Consider the following 22,519-nt stretch of genomic DNA (forward strand, 5'->3'; position numbering starts at 1 on the left):
TTGGTTCATGCCACCTAAATGGATCGCTAGTGAATGGCCTCTACTGGTCCTTGTCTACAAAGAAAAGCTCAGGTTAGAGGAGTAACAGAGAGACATGCAATAGACTAAGTCAAATTAAATCCTGAGTCCCTTCATGGTGGCAGAGACTGGTTTGGGGCAGAGAGGGCTTCTCCAGGGTATGGGGGGAACAGGCAGCTAGTGTCACCCCAAAAGTAGGCTAGGCAGCCAGAGTTGCACTGATTCAGCACAGCCAAGCAGCAGCTTCTAAGGTCAACTTCTACGGAACTCGTAATACAGAGTTCAGCTGCTTTCTGTCCCTTGTCCCTATCTGACGCCTTCCTGGAAATTCAATTTGCCCCACCCTGTGAGAGTATGATGCCCCCTTAGAGCTCAGTAGCTCACAAAGCTACAATTTTGAGGTGGAGGGAACTTCTGGGCCTATATGTTACTTCTCTGCAGCTTTCTTTCAATCGGCACCTCCTGGCTTTATACAGCCACCGATTCTCAGTGGAAGGGGATGTAGCACTTATTTTTCTGGCCAACACAGCGTTAGCAGTTACCAAAGGATCCTTTCTACTCAGGGGCGGCTCCAGGCCCCAGCACACCAAGCACGTGCTTGAGGTGGCAAGCCGCGGGGGGCGCTCTGCCAGCACCGTGAGGACGGCAGGCAGGCTGCCTCTGGCGGCTAGTCTGTGGAGGGTCCGCTGGTCCCGCGGCTTCGGTGAACCTCCCACAGGTCCGCTGAAGCTGCGGGACCAGCGGACCCTCTGCAGGCAAACTGCCGGAGGCAGCCTGCCTGCTGTGCTTGGGGCGACAAAATCCCTAGAGCCGCCCTTGTTTTTACTCATCCTCTGCATGAAATTCACCTCCTATTCTGGGGAGGAAGGAATAGGTCAGTGGTTTAAGCATTAGCCTGCTCAACCCAGGGTTATAAGCTCAATCCTTGAGGGGGCCACTTGGGGATCTGGGGCAAAAATCAATACTTAGTCCTGCTAGTGAAGGCAGGGGGCTGGACTCAATGACCTTTCAAGGTCCCTTCCAGTTCTAGGAGATTGGTATATCTCTATTTATTGTTAAATTCATCTCTGTTATTCTGGGGATCTGACCCTATCTCAGCAGCTCCATAAACAGGAGTAAAGATATAAGCCTAACAGTGCTGTAGACCAATGTTTCCTGATACTCCACAGAACAGGTACCTCAAGCTGCTGTCTCCTATGCTATTTCCCCAGTATGCTTCAACCATAAGCTTCTCCACATGTGAGAACAAAAGCCAGTCTTCACTGCTTGCTCTGTCCTTGCAGTCCCTGCTGAGACTGTTCACTAGATCAAGATGAGTTCACTAGATCAAGACAAGTTCACTGTTCACTAGATCAAACCACGATGCCAACTCTGCCCACATATCTACACCGGTGACACCATCACAGGACCTAACCAGATCAGCCACACCATCACCGGTTCATTCACCTGCACATCCACCAACGTAATATACGCCATCATATGCCAGCAATGCCCCTCTGCTATGTACATCGGCCAAACTGACATCTCTACGCGAAAAGATAAATGGACAAAACTCACGATATTAGAATGGCAATAACAACACCTGTAGGGAGAGCACTTCAACCTCCCTGGCACACTATAGCAGACCTTAACAGTGGCCATCCGCAGCAAAAAAACTTCAGGATCAACTTCAAAGAGAAAAGCTAGGCTTCAATTCATCTTGCAAATTTGACGACATCAACTCAGGGTTTGAAACAAAGACTTGAAGCTTGCCAAACACCAGAAAATTTCTCTCCCTTTTTCACACTCAATGCTGAAACGGGCTCCTTCCCTGATTAACTAACCTGTTATCTCTAGCTTGCTTGCTAGCATATATAGTACACCTGTCCTGGAAATTTCCACTACTTCACTGCCGAAGTGGGTATTCACCCAAGGAAGCTCATGCTCCAAAATGTCTGTTAGTCTATAAGGTGCCACAGGATTCTCTGCTGCTTTTATAGATCAAGACGGTTTTTCAGTCCTAAGAAAAGGAGCCTTTTAAACACACTGGGGATTTTTAGGTCTTGTAGCCAGTGGGATAAAGATATAAAAAACAAAAAAAACATACACTCAATCAGCAGTTATAACAATTGCATTTTATTGTAGCCCTGGAATGCAGGAATAATTACTTGATCTCAAAAGGTACAGGTCCATTTATTGATCAGTGGGAAAATGGCTTAGCAGGTTGTTTCTCTACAGTTAAATTTCTACCATCTACTCTTGAGTGTGATTAGATATAAAAATGCCTCAGGTGATAATACTGGTATCAATCAAAACTAGATCTGGTCAGATTAAGAAGAAAGTCTGCTGAGCTGAGTTTAAATCCAAGAGGACAGGGAAGATTGCTTTGCTATCCCTTAGATTTTCAGTGGTGCACGGGCAGCTATGAACATCACTGCCCTTAAGGTTAATGTAAATCAGACAGTAGAAGACCCATACACCCACTGTGAATGTATGTGTTATAATGCATAAAAGCTAAATGTAAGCAGCAATTATGGCAAAGCTGAAGGTTGTTGCTGTAAATTTCCAGCTGCATAGGGTCTGAAGCTTGTATGAATATAAACCTGCAGTTCATACAGTTCAGTCTAGTTCCTCTATTTGCTTTCACTTTCCTAACACAATTAGGATCACAGATTTCAGCTAATCATTACAATTTGTTAATCTCCCGCTTCAGTTTCTGAATCTCCAGATACAGTTTCTTCAGTTCCAGCAGGGTTCTCAGTTCTGTCAGAGGCACATCACAAAGGAGAAACTCTTTACTCTCACGTGCTCCTGCACATTCTTCAGTATTGCTTTGCTTTTTCTATGAAACAGAGAAAGAGGGAATGGGATTATGCTGCAGAAGAGAAAGATTTACCTTTGAAGTATGCTTGCTCCTTTTTGGGTTTGAACCCTCAGTCAGTCTGTTACATATATCTGTATCATACAGTCTGTCTGACACAGGCCTGATACTGAAAAGGCCTTCACACTTACAATTCTTATTTACGTCTATAAGGGCTGATAGTTGTGAACAACTTGCAGAATCAGGCACCTGGATTGTCAACTCGAGCCAGAACCAGACCTCCATTTACATTTTCACAGTGCTAAGCACACTGGCAACTACTCATTAAAACAGTCATAAATTTGCTTTATACTGTGCCCTAGCCCAGCAGAAGATATGCCAGGTCTCATACCCTAGAATGCATTGGAAGCCGCTCTATTGTATAATATGGCCAAGTTTTCATCCTGTGTGATTTTTACCTACCGTATTTTACATATTTTTTTTTTGGCATGGAATAGGTGCTACAAAGCACGAGGAAGGACATTCTTTTGCTTTCAGATCAATTCATTTTCCTCTTCTATTGTATCAATGGCACATCTCCCTACTTGGTCCCACTGATTCATTAAAACAATGAGGACTAAGACTTTAGAAATGCAAAACACTGTTTTATTATTACTTCAACAAATTCCTCTGGAGTGTCATACTTACACATTTGGGTAATGCTGTCCAGTTGCCGCTGGCTGAGCAAGTAATGCTCAAGCTGTCTGTTGTAGGCAGGTACCAATGGTCTGAAAAATGGTACCCAGGAGAGCATTTGAAAGTAATGCTTTCATTTACATTGTACCACATTTTCTCATCTAATGCATTGACCATTCTTCCATTCTGCACATCTGGCTTTGAACACTGAACTGAAAGGAAAAAGGAGACGAGAAGGCAGTTCAGTGAGAGGAGATGCACTATGAGTGCTGCTTATTGCCTGTAATGGAAAGAGGCAGCTCTACTTAAGGCCCCGTGCCCTTGGTTTACTTCACTGCAGCTGTTTTGATTTAATCAGAGGAATAAACTACTTTCAACATCACACCCACAGTGACTCGCTGGAAAAAACCAAACACCATGAGTTCAACAAGAAAAGGGCGTGAGTGAAATCCCACCCAGTACTGTGTATCATGGGCATTTCATGGAGTCATCGGCAGCTGAAACTCCACACTTGGGACAGCAGAGCATAGGTGCTTTGTTGGTTCATTTAAGGAAGTTTTACTGGCAGCCTTGGGACAATTGTGAATGTGAAGTTCATTCCGTTGCCCACTTGTGGCCTTCTTCTAAATAGCCTCTTTGGTGTACTGCAGAATTAGCCCCCCACCCCCGTTGCAGTGAGGGACAATTGCAAGTCAGTGGAGTTGCCTTGGATTTACACAGGTGGAGCCAAGGGCAGAACTTGGTCCTTAACAGCGTCTTAGGCTTCTGTAGTGACACTCATCCTGCAGGATGCCAAAGACTTTGATTAGAGACCCCAGTGACTGGCTTTGTACAGACTCCTTAGATAACTGTAAGGAATCCCTTCCTCAGTGAAACAACCACCTCTGAGGGCAGGAAGCATGAAGGGCTATTTGAGGACTGTCTACAGAACGCAGACCTGAATGGAGAACCTGATTCTCACGCACACTAAGGCCTCTGGCAACAGAGAGGGGCTTAGTTTAAATGAGACTCAGTCCCTGAGTCCTTAAAGTTTCATCTGGAAATCAGCCCCCACCACCTCTTCATCTCACCTCCAACCCCCACAGAGCAATCTCTACAGAACTGAATGTGTCTACCTCCGAAGGAAGGCAGGCTGAGTCTGCCTTGGTGAGCTTCAAGTCTGTGACTCTATGGAGCCAGACTTGTCAAATCTGAGGGTTCGCACACTCAGCCACTCCAGCCAAGGAAGGGCTAGTCAATATCAAATTGATTAAGGGGCAGTCAGAGGCTGTTGTTTTTTTTTTTGCAGGCTCAGATGTCATTGCTGTTCATTGGCATTGACTCAGTTGAGGAGTACAAGGCATCACTTTTTCAGATTTTCGTACAAGCAGCCTGGGGTCCTTGATAAGCACCTTTTCTAAACTGGAAAAATCCATCATTAAAGCTGATCCACTCCTGAAGAAAGCTTCTTGGACCTAAACACCGGGGTTGCTTGGTCTTTATCCTATTAAATATATATTCCATTGATAAATATTTGATTCTTTGGGTTCCCTTCCACGGTACAGCCAGGAGAGTTTCAGCAATGTGTGATTAGTCATAATTAGCATCATTCTTTCAAGTACTTTCCTAACCAGTCCTCATAACACCTCTTCAAGGTAGCTTGGATCCACGATCTCCATTTTTACAGATGGGAAACAGAGGCAGAGAGGAGAAATCCCTTGCTCCACCTCTCTCCCTATGGTGCTGTTACTAGGGCTCAGTGTAAACGTGCCAGACTAATCGCCATACCTCAGTTTATCATTTACACTTACCTGGCTGACAACTTGGCACAGGAGGATTCCAGGTGTTGTCATCCTGACACTGACTCTCTCTACTGCCATGGAGCAGGTAGCCTTCCTTGCAAGAGAACCGAACAGTGACACCGTACGTGAACGCTTGTCTTGTAGTCATCATTCTTCCATTTTCAACCTCTGGCCTTGGACAGCGAACCACTGAAGGAAAATAACTAAATGGTTAGTTTTACATCTGAGACAGGGAACAAATCAAGGCCAATACACTTAAATAGCAGCTGATCTGTTTCGAAGCACGCTAAAAATGGGGGGTAAAAAACCAGAAAAGCAAAACAAAAAAAAGCTACATAAGAATATCAGATTCTTGACCTTTTAGCAGATGATTCACAATGATATTGAGACTATTGGGAGGGGATAACTTTATATGGCAGGCTCGGTACGTGGGTGAATGCTTTCAATGCTGTTCTCTTTTTTCCCAGCCTTCTATTGCCAAATCAAGGCACCAGGGTTATTCCATTTTTTGGAACCAGGCTGTTCCCTCAAACACTCCCTGATATTGCATCCAGAGGGACCCATACCTAAAGGGATGATTCTAGGACAACTGGGTTGGGAACCAGATCCAGGAGATGGGTCAGTGGGGTAGAGGGGGAAGTCACTGGGAGTGAGACTCATGCATCAGCCGGGACAAAGGTCCATTGGCTGGTGGCACTGGGGAGTGACAAAATCAGTAGGGGGTAATTTTTATATGTTTGACAACAGCAGTCTGTGGCCACGTCTACACTACACGATAATATCGAATTAGCTAAAATCGGTTTCATAAAACTGATATTATAAATTCGATTTCACGCGGCCACACTAGGCACAGTAATTCGGCGTTGTGCGTCCATGGTCCGAAGCTAGCGTCGATTTCTGAAGCGTTGCTTTGTGGGTAGCTATTCCATAGCTATCCCTATTCCCGCAGTCTCCCCGCCCCTTGGAATTCTGGGTTGAATCATTGTCGGGTGGTTCTCGGTAAATGTCGTCAGTCATCCTTCTCCGGGAAAACAACAGCTGACAATCCTTTCGCGCCTTTTTCCCTGGATTGCCCTGGCAGATGCCATAGCACGGCAACCATGGAGCCGTTCAGCCTTTTTTTTCTGCACCGTATGTGTACTGGGATGCCGCGGACAGAGCGATAATCCAGCGCTACACAGCAGCATTCATTTGCTTTTGCATGATAGCAGAGATGGTTACCAGTCATTCTGTACCCGTCTACTGCCAGAGTAAACTGGCATGAGATGACGGTTATCTCTCCCCCTCTGTACTGTCACTGCTATCATGAGTGCCCCTGGCTGAGATCGGCGGGGGCGCAAAAGCAAAATTGGAATGACTCCCTGAGTCAATCCCTCCTTTATGGTTTCTAAAAATAGAGTCAGTCCTGCCTAGAATAAGGGGCAAGTGTACGAGAGGACCAGTGTATCAGAGCACAGCGCTCCGTGTCAGTATTCACAGGGGGTGCCCCTGCAACAACCCATCATGTTGCTTCCCTCCTCTCCCAACTTCCTGGGCTACCGTGGCGTGTCCCCCCCATTTGTGTCATGAAGTTATAAAGAATGCAGGATAGAAACAGAGACTTGTTAGTGAGATAAATGAGGGGGAGGCAGCCTCCGGGGCTATGACAGTCCAGGCAGGACAATAAACGGTGCGGGAGAGAGCTCAGCATGCTGCTGCTATGACAGTCCAGGCAGGACAGAATCTTTTCTTTACACAGGAAAGGGAGGGGCTGATTGAAGCTCAGCCCCAGTTGCTATGAGGAAGATGGTTACAGCTGTTCTGTACCTATCTACTGGGAATAACTGGGAAGTCATTCCCTGGTTTTTACCCAGCGCCCCGGCAGCCTCACCTAAGGCAGCCAGGAGCACTCACAGGCTGATGGGACAATGGATATCAGTCATACTTGCACCGTCTACCACCAGGGAGGGAGAGGAGCGGATACTGCTCTTCACTGCTGCAGCATCGGTCTACAGCAGCATTCAGTACACATAGGGTGACATTGAAAGAAGTCAAGAAATGATTTCTTTCCCTTTTCTTTCACGTGGTGTGGGGGGGGGGGAAACTGAGGAGCTATTCCCTGAACCACGCCAGACACGTGTTTGAACCTACAGACATTGGGAGCTCAGCAAGAATGCAAATACTTTTCAGAGACTGCTTGTGGACTGTGGGATAGCTGGAGTCCTCAGTACCCCTCCCTCCATGAGCGTCCATTTGAGTCTCTGGCTTCCCGTTACGCTTGTCACGCAGCACTGTGTAGCCTGGAGTTTTTATCGAATGCTTTGGCATTTCATGTTCTTGTAACGGAGCTTTGATACAACAGATTTGTCTCCCCATACAGCGATCAGATCCAGTATCTCCGTACGGTCCATGCTGGAGCTCTTTTTGGCTTTTGGACTGCGTCACCACCCGTGCTGGATCAGAGCTCCACGCTGGGCAAACAGGAAATGTAATTCAAAAGTTCGTGGGGCTTTTCTGTTTACCTGCCCGCTGCATCCGAGTTTCAGATTGCTGTCCAGAGCGGTCAGTGGTACACTGTGGATACCGACCCGGAGGCAATAACGTCGATTTCCGTCCACCTAACCCTAATCCGATATGTTTATATCGATTTTAGCGCTACTCCTCTTGTCTGGGAGGAGTGCAGAAATCGATATAAAGTGCTCTTTCTATCGATATAAAGAGCGTTGTAGTGTGGACGGGTACAGCGTTAAATTGATTTAACGCTGTTTAAATCTATTTAAATGTGTAGTGTAGACCAGGCCTGTGGCGGAGGAGGTTCAGTGGTGTTCCAGGCCAACAGTTTAGGTGGGGCACCATAACCCTCCTTAGCTGCTCTCTAGCTCTGCCTGGGGCTAGTATCTGAGAGCCCATTTGCAAATCCCCTGATGCACCTGCCAGGCTGTACATATTAAGCAACTCCTGCATGCAGGGGAATCCTGCTGCTCCTACTGCACTCACTATTCCATGTGGGTTGCAAGAACAGCTGTCCCTGCTGGGCTCCTTCACATGGAAATTGGAAGATTTATCTGGTTATTTTAATAGCTGTGGGATCTATTCAGCTCTGGTAGTTTGCAGCTAGCACAGCAGTGGAGCCATCTGCACTCCAGGGTGAGGTTTGCCACCAGACCAGGAGGGATAATGTTCCAACCAAAGTTTTAGTTTCCACCCAGGGAGCCATACAGGTGAGGATACCTTGGGTCAGTGCAGCCTGCATGCCATACCCCCCCCCCCAGCTTTTCACCACCCACGTCAGCGGTAATCCTGGACTTCAGAGATGATTGTGGGAGGGATTAGGAGCGGCAGACAGCTCTGCTCATTTTCAGCCCCACTTACAAAAAGGGTTGGGATGTTATACCTGGGTCTTCTGAAAGTACCCTCTACCCTTTGTAATTTGGAGTCATGAAGAATGACTTACCTTTGCACTGCGGGGCAGGCCCGCTCCACATCATATTTACCCCATCAGATGTGCAATAAATAGAGGACTCTCCAATCAGTGATAAACCGTTTCCGCAGCTATAGGTCACTTGTGATTCATAGGGGAAATATTCCTTCATCCCACCATTGTGCAGCCCGTTCATGAGAGTTGGAGGTCGGCCACAGGCTACACATGGATAGAAACAATGTAAGACCTGATGTTCCTCTCACTGACTCAGGCAACAACTACGGCAGCCCATGAAGTTACAGGGGAATCCAGCACTTGGTATTTAGACCATAGGTAAATTCTCTTTAATGGGGGTTGTTGATGGTCAGCTGCTTGAAAGATCAGTATATTGGTCAAACCACCCACCCCCGCATAGTGCTTAATCCTTCCAGAATCTCCTAGACAAACATCCCAATCCTCCTGCAACCTACCACTCCTCCCTGCATCCCCCAACAAGTGTCTCAATCCCACTGCCCACAACATCTTCCTCGGTGTAAGAACTATCCCACTCCTGCTGCCCATCCACACTGAATGAAGAAGGGGAGTGATTGTAGAGGATGTCACAAGGGGGCTGAGCCAGGACTAATAGAAGGAAATTAAGAAAAGGAAAATTTAGGCTGAACATTAGGCAGTGCTTAATTTGTAATTAAAGAGGTGCCGGGGCTCAAACAATTTTTTTTTTTTAACTTTCATAACTGATGCAGCAAGCCCAGAGGGGCCGGGGCTCTGAACTGCCAAGTCCAGAGGGGCCAGGGCTCTGAACTGCCATGCCCAGAGGGGCCGGGGCTCAGCCCTGGCACAAATTAAGCAATGACATTAAGAAAAAACTTACGGAAACAGAGATCTAAAACTTTTCAATAATCTAAGCAAAGGGGTGGGAGTCCCTTTGGCTGGCACATTTAAACTTCAGCCAGAAGCAGGCCTGAAGTTTAGACTGTAGGGAATACTTAGATGCTGATCCGCCTCCCCCAGAATTGGACGAGGTCATTTATTGGGTATTTATTAATAATCTCTAAGGATCCTTTTAATAATCCCCCTAGAAGTTGAGAGGTAGGAAGGCAGCCTTTCCGCTGTTGTTACTACGATCAGGGGCAGCATATTTCTTCTGAACGGTAGGTTCTCTTCCCGTTTATACTCACTTTTATCACAAAATGGTACTGGAGGGTGCCACATCCCATCGCTCCGGCACACAATCCCCTCACTGCCTCTGAGGATGTAGTCAGGATTACATTGAAACACAACACGGTTGCCATACGTATATTCAGTTTCCACTGGAGAGATCTGTTTTCCATTTTCAACCACTGGCTTTGGACAACGAGTCTCTGAGCAACACCAACAGAGTTTTAGATGTTTTTTTCAGAATAAGATAGAAGAAAAAAGTCACATTTGCCACAGTATTTAATGTTATGTATGTAATATACGTGTGTGAGTGTGATGTTTGGGGCTGCTTATAAAATTAGGGTGTTCAAAGTTCTCCTATCTGATTAGGGCTAGTGGCAGAGAACAGCTGAGCAGGTGAAAAGTTGTACAGTAAATGCAGTTCATCACATCACACTGGTATCACAGTACAGACACATTCACACAGCCAATTGCTCAATGTGTCCTGATTTTCAGAGGTGCTGAACACCCACAACTCCAGCTGCAGTCAGATCTGCAGGTGCTCAGCACCTGGGGGCCAGCCAGGTGCCAAAGTGTTGTCTCCCTCCCCGCCACAAGAAAGTATTAATTGCTCTTCAATCTCTATATCAACTAAAGCAAAGCAAATTCTGGCAAAAATTGAGTTACTTACTCTGACATAGTTCTGAGACTTTAGACCAGGTAAAATTTGTAAAACAAGTGACATGAGAAGATACTCCAGGGATGCGTGTGTAACCTGGTCTGCAGGAGTAGGTCACTACAGTACCAACTAGAAACTCTCTGTGATCGTTTCTGTCAGCATACGCAAGGACTGGCGGGTAGGAACATCTCCCTAACAATCCAAAACAAGACAGGGACCTGTAAACGTCATTTAACCCTGAAACCTATGGAGAGTGAAGCGTCCTTCTAAGAATGTGGCATGTGAGACCCAGCTATGGAAATCAGTGGCCTACACTCTGCTCACCACTGCACTGAGCGCAGAACTTGGTTCAGTAATCGCAAAAATAAGTAGGGCTGAATTGTGGGCTGGGGTTCGTGACAATGCAAAGTTATGAGGGGAGGGGACACAAACTGCAATGACTATCTCCTTCACAGGGGATAATAACAGCAAGCAATGAGAAGCACGAATAGCAGTAATCTGTAGTGAAGTGGTGTGATGCTAGCCCCTGCATGGAATTAAAAGGAGAACCATTACACTGTTAAACACATCACCTTGCTTGAAAACAGTAAGTTTTCCCTTATGAAAAGATGGAATAAAGAGTTAGGATCTTATAGCAAATTTCCATTTGTATAGCAGCTTTTCTGAGGAGCTTTGTAAACATCGGTGAGTGAATTCTCATCATACCCTTCTAGAGGTAGACACTAGAAAATAAGGAATCTCCATCTTCTATGCCGTTACAGGGACACCACAGGTGGTGTGTTTAGCTTATGTAAAATGAGTCACAGGCACTTTCTTGCTCTCTTGCATGAAAGGTGTTTTGTTTGTCCTCCTCTGAGCTGGGAAAAGACAGGCACCAAAACATTCCATGAATAAAAACCCGCGAAGTCAAAATCCAGCTTTTCCGCTCTGCAGTCTTCTCAGTTTAGTGCCGCAGATGAAGATTAACTTCCCCAGCATTTGAATTACCTCGCAAACTCAGAGCTGTTTTTATCTGGTGTTGATTGGCCTCAGACACTACTTTCGACAGCAAGCTGCACCTGGTCTTTCAGTATTAAACCCGGGCAATTACCCACTGTCTTTTCTCATCAATTGCTTTTCCCAGAGATCTGATCTCTCTGGCGCTCAATTGAAAGTGAGAAAGGAACTTCAACAGAAAAAGGCTGCAGCCTAGACAGACATAAAATGGAAGAAAGGAAGCCTTGGGGGAAAAGACAGACAGACAATCACATTCACTCAATGATACGACATGCAACATCATGAGTTTTATAGACTATAGAAGGTTGCCCCAATATAGACACCCCACAAAGCATCACCCCACTCTGTCACACACTTACCTAAGTCACAAACGGGTAGTTGCGGATACCACTTGCCATCAGCTTGGCATTGAATCCTATCAGAGCCCCTGAGGATGTAACCAGGATCACACTGAAACGTTACACTGGTTCTGTACGTATAGTTATGTGGAAGTGGAGATTTCAGGCTTCCATGCTGAATACGTGGGTCTGGACACTGAGTCTCTGTAAAACACCAAACAAGGCTTTCCAGATTCTTTTAGTACTTAGTGCACTTCTTTTTAAAGTGCCGATTAATCCTCCCCACACTTCTGCAAGGCAAATAAGGAAGGAAACTATTTTACAAACAGAGAAACGGAGTCAGAGAAGCAAAGAGACTTGCCCAGAGCCTTTGAGGAAGACAATGGCAGAACCAGAATCAGAACTCTGAGTTCTCCATTGCCCAGGCATGTGCTGGCACCGCATTATCTCTCCATGTGTTGTAATTATTCAGAATCTGAGTGTGTGTGTCAGAGAAGTGGTCAGAGCATAGCCCATCATTATATATATTCCACTCACAAATTGATGCAGGAAAATTTCATCTACTGTCACCTACACACTGGCTTTCTTTGCTGCCGTTGACTAGGTAGCTTTTGTTACAAGAAAACTCAAGAGTGACACTGTATGTAAATACAAATATTTTTGTAGTCATCCTTCCATTTTCAACCACTGAGGGAAATCAGCAAAGATGTCGGTGCTCAGTCTAAGACAGGGAACAATGAAAGTCAAGACGCGTAGAAGACTGCTGCATCTATCTTCCAAGCAATCTGAACTTTGTGAAAACACATGGCCACAAGAGAATGTCATATCTTCTTAATCTTGCTCTTGACCTTTGTGTTTAAGAAAAGTTCTTATTTCCACAGGCAGTCGCAACAGATCATTTCTTATTGCACTGGATTTGTGATGAAATTTGACTATTAGCAGGTCTCCTGGTGGGGAATATGGGAATACTGGAGATGGGATAATGTAGCATTCAATACATGAACATCTTCCACGCTGCCCACTTTTCCCTGCAGCTTCCTGCTGCTAAATCAAGCCAGAGTCAGTTCAACATTTTGGATTCAGACTATTCCTGCACACGTACTGCTATTGCAGATTGGGAGGATTATAGGCTTAAGAGGATGCAGTCAGGACACCTGTACTGGGAACCAGTAGCCAGAATAAGGGTCAGGCACAGGTGATGGAGAAATCAGTGTGAAAGGAGGACAAGTATTAGGTTGGATGTGGGTCAAACACCAGATCACATACACCTCTATCGTGATATAACGCTGTCATAGGAGCCAAAAAATGTTACTGCTTTACAGGTGAAACCTCATTATATCGAACTTGCTTTGATCCGCCGGCGCACGCAGCCCTCTGCCCACGAGCACTGCTTTACCACATTATACCCAAATTTGTGTTATATCGGGTCGAGTTATATCGGGGTAGAGGTGTATATTGGTGCTGGGTGATAGAGGAAACCTACAGTGTGCATCTCAGGAAGTAGGTTGTTGGGAACATTTAAGGCACTGGAAAGGAGTGGTCAGCAATGGGATGGCAGAGGGTGCATGGGTTATTGGGACACATTACGCCAAATCATTCAAAAATCTTTTCTACCTTTTCCCAATATGAGTCATTTTAGTATAATGCAGAATGAGTTACCTTCGCAACGAGGGGTAGGCTCGCTCCAGGTTGGAGTGACCTCATCACCAGCGATACACTGAATGGAGGCTTTTCCAACAAGTGAGAAGCCTCTGTCACATTTGTAAGTTACCGATGAGCCAACAAAAAAAACTCTCTTGCCCCAGTCATTGTACTGGCCGTGGGAGATGTTCGGGGGTTGGGCACAAACTAGAATTGAAGAGAGAAAAATATACATTATTTATACAGTAGATAAAAATCTCTAAAAAGAAAAGGAGGTGACAGATTTCCAGCATTTCCTGATGCCATTACAGCAAAAAACAGTCTTTCCATAATACCTGAAAGAACACCCCATGTATGGCCAACAACCTGCTATCTTGGTGTTCATCTCTTGCTGTGCGTGGCATCAGGACAGTACACACAAAAATGATGAAAAGATGGTTACGTGTTTATGTGGCCATTCGGCTGCTGTGACAGTCATTCACATGCTCCGTGAACAGCACTGAAACAGGGATGATGATGATGATCCAGAGAGATGCTGAATGCCTGCAGCTTCCATTGACTAGAAGGTCAGGCCTTGACTCAGTAAATTGGCCCTGTTATACTTCCGCTCCTCCAAATCCAGATCTGAACCTCCTCCAGCTGCTCAAAGTTCTCCCAGCTTCCCAATCTTCCTCCAAGCTACCAAACCCTCTGAGTCACCCAACAAACACCTCAGCCCACCCCCACAACTGAATCTTCCCTGTAGATACACAGAGACATCCTTATCCCCAGCTGCCCATCGCTTCCAAACTAGCGAAGAGGGAGGTTAGTTAGGGTGAAACAAGGGGATAGCACTAGGTCTGAGGGGTATGTAGCACGGTGGTCCCCTGCTCCTGTCCTGAAGGGTTTAAAACAGCCCAGAAGAGGGCTGGGATGGGCAAGGTAAAACCCTGGCTGATTGGGGGAAGCGGCTGCAGCTGGGGCCACGCTCCAAACTGAGCAACAGGGCCTTATAAGAAGGCCAAGGAAGCCAGGAGAAAAAAGTCTCTCTCTGCCTGTAGAGGGAGAAGGGCCTGGCTGCAGGGAGTGAGACACAAGGTACCTGAGTGAAGCAGGGCTGGGGAAAGGCAGAGGAGCTCGGGAGCTGCAGCCTGGAAAGCCCTCTGGCTGCAGCCTAGCATTGGGCTAAAAGGTACTGGGGCTTACAGGGAGTAGCCCAGGGGTAAGCCAAGGCAGCAGGTCCAAACCCTCCTTGCCAGTGATGAGTAGGCTGATACTGCAGTCTGCCCCAGGGTGTGGGGCTAGACAATGACCATCAGTAGCCATCTACTGAGGCAAGGTGGGGATAGAAGATCGGTGTTTCCCAGGGAGGAGAGACCCTGAGAGAAAAGGGTTACTGCCAGGGGGCAGAACCCCATGTAAAAGGGCACTGGGTCTAGGGAGGGACATGGGGGCCAGAGGACAGGTTGATCACTGGCCTGCAGAGGGCGCTCCAGAGCTGGAACTGAGCTAATTCCCAGAAGTCACCAGCAGGAGGTGCTGCAGGAGTGAGTCTGCACATCTACAGGATAATATAGTTTTTATTAGTGGATGATTTTAGTCATTGGAGGTGACCCATGGAATTAATACACATTTTCATAGCATGATGATAAACTGGTCCCAGGGATGCTCATAAACATACACCCACAGCTTGGAAAATGCCTTCGAGTGACTAAAATCCTCAAAAGGCATTTTGAAAATAATTGGATGCCTAAAACTCTGAGGAGCTTTATAAACATCGGTGAGTGAATTCTCATCACACCCTTCTAGAGGTAAACACATGAAAATAAGGAAATCTCCATCTTCTGTGCTATCACAGGGATACCTCAGGTGGCATGTCTTGGTTTTGTAAAATGAAAGTCACAGGCACTTTCTTGCTCTCTTGCATGAAAGGTGTTTTCTTTGTCCTCTCCTGAGCTGGGAAAGAACAGGCATCAAAACAGTCCATGAATAAAAACCCAGAAATCAAAATCCAGCTTTTCCATTCTGCAGTCTTCTCAGTTTAGTGCTGCAGATGAAGATTAACTACCTCAGCATTCGAATTATCTCCCAAACTCAGAGCTGTTTTTATCTGGTGTTGACTGGCCTCAGATTCTGCTCTCCGCTGCAAACTGCACCTGGTCTTTCGGTATTAAACCCAGGCAATTAGCCCCTGTCTTTTCTCACCAATTGCTTTTCCCTGAGGTCTGAACTCTCTGGTGCTCATTTGATTCCCAAAAGAAAGTGAGAAAGGAACTTCAGCAGAACAAGGCTGCAACCTAGATAGACATAAAATGGAAGAAAGGAAGCCTTGGGGGAAAAGACAGACAGACAATCTGTTACACACCATTCATATCACATTCACTCAATGATACGACATGCAACATCATACGTTTTATAGACTTTGGAAAGTTGTCCCAATATAGACACCCCACAAAGCATCACCCTACTCTGTCACACACTTACCTAGGTCACAAACGGGTAGCTGCGGATACCACTTGCCATCAGCTTGGCATTGAATCCTATCAGCACCCTTAAGGATGTAACCAGGATCACACTGAAACGTTACACTGGTTCCGTACGTATAGTTATGTGGAAGTGTAGATTTCAGGCTTCCATGTTGAATATGTGGGTCTGGACACTGAGTCTCTGTAAAACACCAAACAAGGCTTTCCAGATCCTTTAATTACTTAGTGCGTGTCTTTTTAAAGTGCCAATTAATCCTCCCCACACCTTTGCAAGGCAAATAAGGAATGAAACTATTTAACAAACAGATAAACTGAGGCAGAGAAGCAAAGAGACTTGCCCAAAGCCTGAGAGGAAGGCAATGGCAGAACCAGGATTAGAACTCAGAGGTCTCCATTGCCCAGGCATGTGCTGGCACCGCATCACCTCTCCATACATTGTAATTATTCAGCATCTGAGCGTGTGTGTCAGAGAAGTGGTCAGAGCATAGCCCATCATTATATACATCTCACTCACAAGCTGATACAGGAAAATTTCATCTACTGTCACCTACGCACTGGCTTTCTTAGCTGCCATTGACTAGGTAGCTTTTGTTACAAAAAAAAAAACCCTCAAGAGTGACACGATATGTAAATACAAATATTTTTTAATCATCCTTCCATTTTCAACCACTGAGGGAAAACAGCAAAGATGTTAGTGCTCAGTCCAAGGCTACGTCTTCACTACCTGTCGTATCGGCGGGTAGCAATTGATTGCTCGGGGATCGATATATCGTGTCTCATCTAGATGCGATATATCGATCCCCGAACACACTTATATTGATTCCGGAACTCCACCAACCCGAACAGAGTTGCGGAATCGACAGGGGGAGCTGCGGACATCAATCCCGCGCCTTGAGGACGGTGAGTTATTCGATCTTAGATACTTTGACTTCATCTACGTTATTCACAAAGCTGAAGTTGCGTATCTAAGATCGATTTTCCCCCGTAGTGTAGACCAGCCATAAGACAGGGAACAATGAAAGCCAAGACACGTAGAGGACTGCTGCTTCTATCTTCCAAGCAATTTGAACATTGTGAAAACGGATGGCCATCAGATTTTCTTAATCTTGCACTTGACCTTTGTGTTTAAGGAAAGTTCTTATTTCCACAGGCAGTCGCAACAGATCATTTCTTATTGCACTGGATTTGTGATGAAATTTGACTATTAGCAGGTCTCCTGGGGGGATTATGGGAATACTGGAGATGGGACAATGCAGCATTCAATACATGAACACTTTCCATGCTGCCCGCTCCTCCCTGCAGCTTCCTGCTGCTAAGTCAAGCCACCGGGGTCATTTCAACTTTTTGGATTCAGACTGTTCCTGCAAACGTACTGCTATTGCAGACAGGGAGAATTATAGATTTAAGGGGACGCTGTCAGGACAGTTGTACTGGGAACCAGTAGCTAGAATAGGGGTCAGGCACAGGTGGTGGTGAACTCAGTGTGAAAGGAGGACTAGCATTAGTTTGGATGTGGGTCAAACAGCAGATTAAATATATGGGCGCTGGGTGAGAGAGGAAACTGGCAGCGTGCGTCTCAGGGAGTAGGTTGCTGGGAACATTTAAGGCACTGGAAAGGAGTGGTCAGCAATGGGATGGCAGAGGGTGCATGGGTTATGTGAACACATAACACCAAGTCATTCAAAAATATTTTCTACTCTTTCCCAATACGAGTCCTTTTAGTGTAATACAGAATGAGTTACCTTCACACTGAGGTGTAGGCTCACTCCAGGTTGGAGTGACCTCATCACCAGTGACACACTGAATGGAGGCTTTTTCAACAAGTGAGAAGCCTCTGTCACATTTGTAAGTTACTGATGAGCCAACAACAAAAACTCTCTTGCCCCAGTCATTGTACTGGCCATGGGAGATGTTCGGGGGTTGGGAACAAACTAGAAATGAAGAGAGAAAAATATATTATTTATACAGTAGATAAAAATCTCTAAAAAGAAAAGGAGGTGACAGATTTCCAGCATTTCCTGATGCCATTACAGCAAAAAACAGTCTTTCCATAATACCTGAAAGAACACCCCAGGTATGGCCAACAACCTGCTATCTTGGTGTTCATCTCTTGCTGTGCGTGGCATCAGGACAGTACACACAAAAATGATGAAAAGATGGTTACGTGTTTATGTGGCCATTCGGCTGCTGTGACAGTCATTCACATGCTCCGTGAACAGCACTGAAACAGGGATGATGATGATGATCCAGAGAGATGCTGAATGCCTGCAGCTTCCATTGACTAGAAGGTCAGGCCTTGACTCAGTAAATTGGCCCTGTTATACTTCCGCTCCTCCAAATCCAGATCTGAACCTCCTCCAGCTGCTCAAAGTTCTCCCAGCTTCCCAATCTTCCTCCAAGCTACCAAACCCTCTGAGTCACCCAACAAACACCTCAGCCCACCCCCACAACTGAATCTTCCCTGTAGATACACAGAGACATCCTTATCCCCAGCTGCCCATCGCTTCCAAACTAGCGAAGGGGGAGGTTAGTTAGGGTGACACAAGGGGGCTGGACTAGGTCTGAGCAGTAATATAGTTGTTCTTAGTGGATGGTTTTAGTCATTGGAGGTGAGCCATGGAATTAATACACGTTTGATAGCATGATGGTAAACTAATCCCAGGGCTTCTCATGTACATACACCCACAGCTTGGAAAATGCCTTTGAGGTACTAAAATCCTCACAAGACCTTTGGAAAATAATTAGAGGCCTAAAACTCTTTTCAGGTGCTGAGTATTTTGAGACCTGATCCCCTCCACTACTCAGACACAGAGCTGCAGTTTGCATTTGCACCACTGTCCTCCCTTAAGAGGAGCACAGGGGGATAGTATCTTTAATCTGTACCAGGAGCTCCATACAACCCCCAGTAACAAAGGCTGCTATGAGATGCACTGAATCTCAGGGTCCCAGCCTGTAGGGGACTGGGGCCTACTCAGGCTGGCCTAGCAGTCACAGCTGGGCTGACGATTGCCCACCAGGGACAGGAGCCACCAGGCCAGAGTTGGAAGAATCACAGTTCTCCACCATTTATACTGACCTGGTTCACAAACTGGTACAGCAGGATCCCATGTGCCATCATGTTTGCAGTGAATCTGAGCATTTCCATTGATATTGTCTTTGATACCATACCCCAAATCACATTCAATTGTAACACTGTCCCCAAATGCATAGGTCTCCTCTCCAGGTCTAGGCATCAGTGTCTGTGTTCCGTTGTTAACATCTGGAGCTGGACAACGAACTTCTGAGAAACAACAAGAACAGCAACAGCATTAAATCACAGAAAAGACAATTGTATGGCCGCAGATTCATTTAACCAGATGAAGCCGAAAGCTTTGGAAGCTATGGAAAATTGGCATTTCCTTGACATTACTGAAGAGGCTTGGTTTTAGAGAAAGTTTTCCCTCCTGGGCAGAAACAGCATGTGGGTCAAGGGCCTTCATTTTCATTGTTCTTATGAGTAGTTGTTCTGATTGCAGCTGGCAGAGTATTTTTGGCCTTCACCACAGATAGACTCAGTGATTAGCACCTGCTGTGTTATGACCATACTACATATAAGAAGACAGATGATATGCTGTGATCTATCTTGATCGCTGTTTACTTTAGGTGCAGGTGGAGATGGTGGATGGAGGCAACAGATCTGTTTGTAAGCATAGAAATGTGGCAGATTTTAAGAAGTATAACATGGAATTCATAGCCCAGGGTATATGCAAACTTTAAGCTACCGTTTTACCTTCCCAGTACTGGCCTGCTCCACGCAGACAGCCCTGGGGACCTGTGTCAAGCTGCCTATGGGTTTGGCTTCAGCTTTATCCAGAATCTCTACAGTGCTGTGAAATGCCCCAACACATCCCTCCCACTGGCACACCACTTGCCCCAAGCCTTGAAAGAGGATCCTGGGAAGACAGCCCTCCTGTTGGCTTTGGATGGAGTCCTTTTCTGGATGGATACGGGGCATTTAAAGACCTGTTCTGTCACTTTGGACCTTTTACTTGGCATAAAGGGGCCAGACTGGGAGTGAGGATCGCTCTTCAAATTGCTAACCACAATCCCCAGTGTTAGCAGGAAGAGAAGACCCTGACTATCCTTCCTTCTCTCTCACCCCCATCTCTACACTTTGAACCATACACAAGCTGACTATAAGCACAATCTCCCCATTGGTGTTAAATTTTCTCAATTAAAACAAAGATATTTTGGCCAGATACTTACTCTGACAAAAGTTCAGAGCTGAAGACCAGGTTGAATTTTGAAGACAAGTAACATGCCCTTGCCTAATTCCAGCGATCAGCTCATAACCTGGGCGGCAGCCATATTTAATCACCATCCCGGCTGGAATCAATGTGCCAACATTAGTCTTCCGAACAGCATTGGGAATGTCAGGTGGATCAACACAATAACCTAAGGATAAAACATGAAGAATATAAGGACGTACTTAGCCAGGAAAACCTATTGAGGTGAAATCTCCTCTACAAGAATGTGATGTGAGAGACATAGCTGGGGAAAATTAGAGGTCCATATTCTACTCTCCCTACTTAGATCCATGCAATCCCATTGCCCAGAATTTAGCTCAGTCATTGCAAGGAAACTGCATGGAAAATACAAGAAAAACAAATGGGAATATGGGTGGCAGTCACTATACGATTCTAGCCTGCATTTGAAATTAGAAAGGGAAATGCAAAGCCCTAACCTAAACCAGACGGTGTTTCTGTTTGTCTGTAATGTGCAGCGTTGTTGTAGTTGTCATGGTCCCAGGATGTTAGAAAGAGACCAGGTGGGTGCGGGAATATTTTATTGGTGAAAGTCACAAGCTTAGAGCTTGCACAGAGCTCTTCTGCATGTTGGTAACATGATAACTTCTGAACACCACATACAATCAATTGCACAATTTCTGGGAGCTTTCTAGGCATCAGGAGGCAGAAGCCTATTGGTTTGGTGGAATGTGGACAATTGGAAGATGGATGGGGGAAAAAAAACAGCTTCTTGCATCTGGTAATTGTCAATAGATTAAAGAACTGGTTGATCTCAGCCATTAACACCTTCTAGCATAATACCTGCCATCTCAACACTGCTTGTTCTCTCAGTACCATTTAAAACAGGGGATGGCAAACTGCGGCCCTTCAGGGCTTTGAGTCCGGTCCATGGGAAAGAGAGCGGGGTGGGAGGGTGGCTCACAGGGATCTCATGGTGGAGAATGGAGGATTGAAAGAAGCCCAGTGGTGTGTGCAAAGAGCTCAGCCTACAGACATAACCAAGTGTCCAAATCTCTAATTAATTTCAAACTATAGAATGGTTTAAACTGGAATCCCTGTTTTCAATGGTAAAGTCATTTAACAGCAGCATCATGGGGCTGTCTCAGCTCAGTGAGATTCAGGCTGCCGTGACAATTTCCTCTTTTTCTAAAAATAAAACATGAAACTGGTTGCACAACTGCAATAGGTATCAGTTCAGTGCACATCCTCACAGGCAAGCCAGAAGCACTCCTGTTTCTGAGCCAGCTTGTATACCTAGCCTCAGTCAGGCTGGGCAGACTGCGCACTGCAGATCCCACATAGAGATTCTCTCACCAAGTCAGTTATGCTCAGTAGCAATTACATTAGCAGTGGTCCTATTCCGGTCACAGTCACACTGATCAGGCACCAGGGAAATGCTGGTCACTGTTAGAAGTTAGAACCCCTATTCATATCCCCTCTTAGTCTCCTCTTTTCCAAGCTGAAAAGTCCTAGCCTCTTTAATCTCTCCTCATATGGGACCTGTTCCAATCCCCTATTCATTTTAGTTGCCCTTTTCTGAACTTTTTCTAATGCCAGTATATCTTTTTTGAGATGAGGAGACCGCTTCTGTACACAGTATTGAAGATGTGGGCCTACCATGTATTTGTATAAGGGCAATAAGATATTCTCTGTCTCATACTCTATCCCTTTTTGAATGATTCCTAACATCCTGTTTGCTTTTTTGACCGCCACCTCACACTGCATGGACATCTTCAGAGAATTATCCACGATGACTCCAAGATCAATGTCCTGATTAGTTGTAGCTAAATTAGCCCCCATTGTGTTGTATGTATAAATGGGATTATTTTTTCCAATGTGTATTACTTTACGTTTATCCACATTACATTTCATTTGCCATTTTATTGCCCAATCACTTAGTTTTGTGAGATCTTTTTGAAGTTCTTCACAGTCTGCTTTGGTCTTAACTTTCTTGAGCAGTTTAGTATCATCTGCAGACTTTGCCACCTCACTGTTTACCCCTTTCTCCAGATCATTTATGAATAAGTTAAATAAGATTGGTCCTAGCACTGACCTTTGGGGAGCACCACTAGTTACCCCTTCCCATTTTGAAAATTTACCATTCATTCTTACCCTTTGTTCCCTGTCTTTTAACCAGTTCTCAATCCATGAAAGGATCTTCCCTCTTATCCCATAACAACGTAATTTACATAAGAGCCTTTGGTGAGGGATCTTGTCAAAGGCTTTCTGGAAATCTAAGTACACTATGTCCACTAGATCCTCTTTGTCCACCTGTTTGTTGACCCCTTCAAAGAACTTTAATA

General features: G+C 45.6%; 1 protein-coding gene across 1 annotated transcript in view; it reads right to left on the reverse strand.

The window, feature by feature from the left end:
- Positions 1-2,110: 2,110 nt before the first annotated feature.
- LOC116832048 (complement receptor type 1-like) overlaps positions 2,111-22,519 on the reverse strand; it is a 60,598-nt gene continuing 40,189 nt past the window's right edge. The window contains exons 15-26 of the mRNA XM_032792454.2: positions 20,176-20,364; positions 19,007-19,210; positions 17,673-17,861; positions 15,929-16,111; positions 13,484-13,672; positions 11,846-12,028; positions 10,503-10,682; positions 9,853-10,035; positions 8,708-8,893; positions 5,284-5,463; positions 3,506-3,705; positions 2,111-2,839 (exon numbers count right to left, since the gene is read on the reverse strand). Coding sequence (XP_032648345.1) covers positions 2,684-2,839; positions 3,506-3,705; positions 5,284-5,463; positions 8,708-8,893; positions 9,853-10,035; positions 10,503-10,682; positions 11,846-12,028; positions 13,484-13,672; positions 15,929-16,111; positions 17,673-17,861; positions 19,007-19,210; positions 20,176-20,364 — 2,222 coding nt within the window. The 3' untranslated portion in view covers positions 2,111-2,683. The remainder of the gene's footprint in view (positions 2,840-3,505; positions 3,706-5,283; positions 5,464-8,707; positions 8,894-9,852; positions 10,036-10,502; positions 10,683-11,845; positions 12,029-13,483; positions 13,673-15,928; positions 16,112-17,672; positions 17,862-19,006; positions 19,211-20,175; positions 20,365-22,519) is intronic.

Source organism: Chelonoidis abingdonii, chromosome 4 (assembly GCF_003597395.2).
Source record: "Chelonoidis abingdonii isolate Lonesome George chromosome 4, CheloAbing_2.0, whole genome shotgun sequence".
NCBI lineage: Eukaryota > Metazoa > Chordata > Testudines > Testudinidae > Chelonoidis > Chelonoidis abingdonii.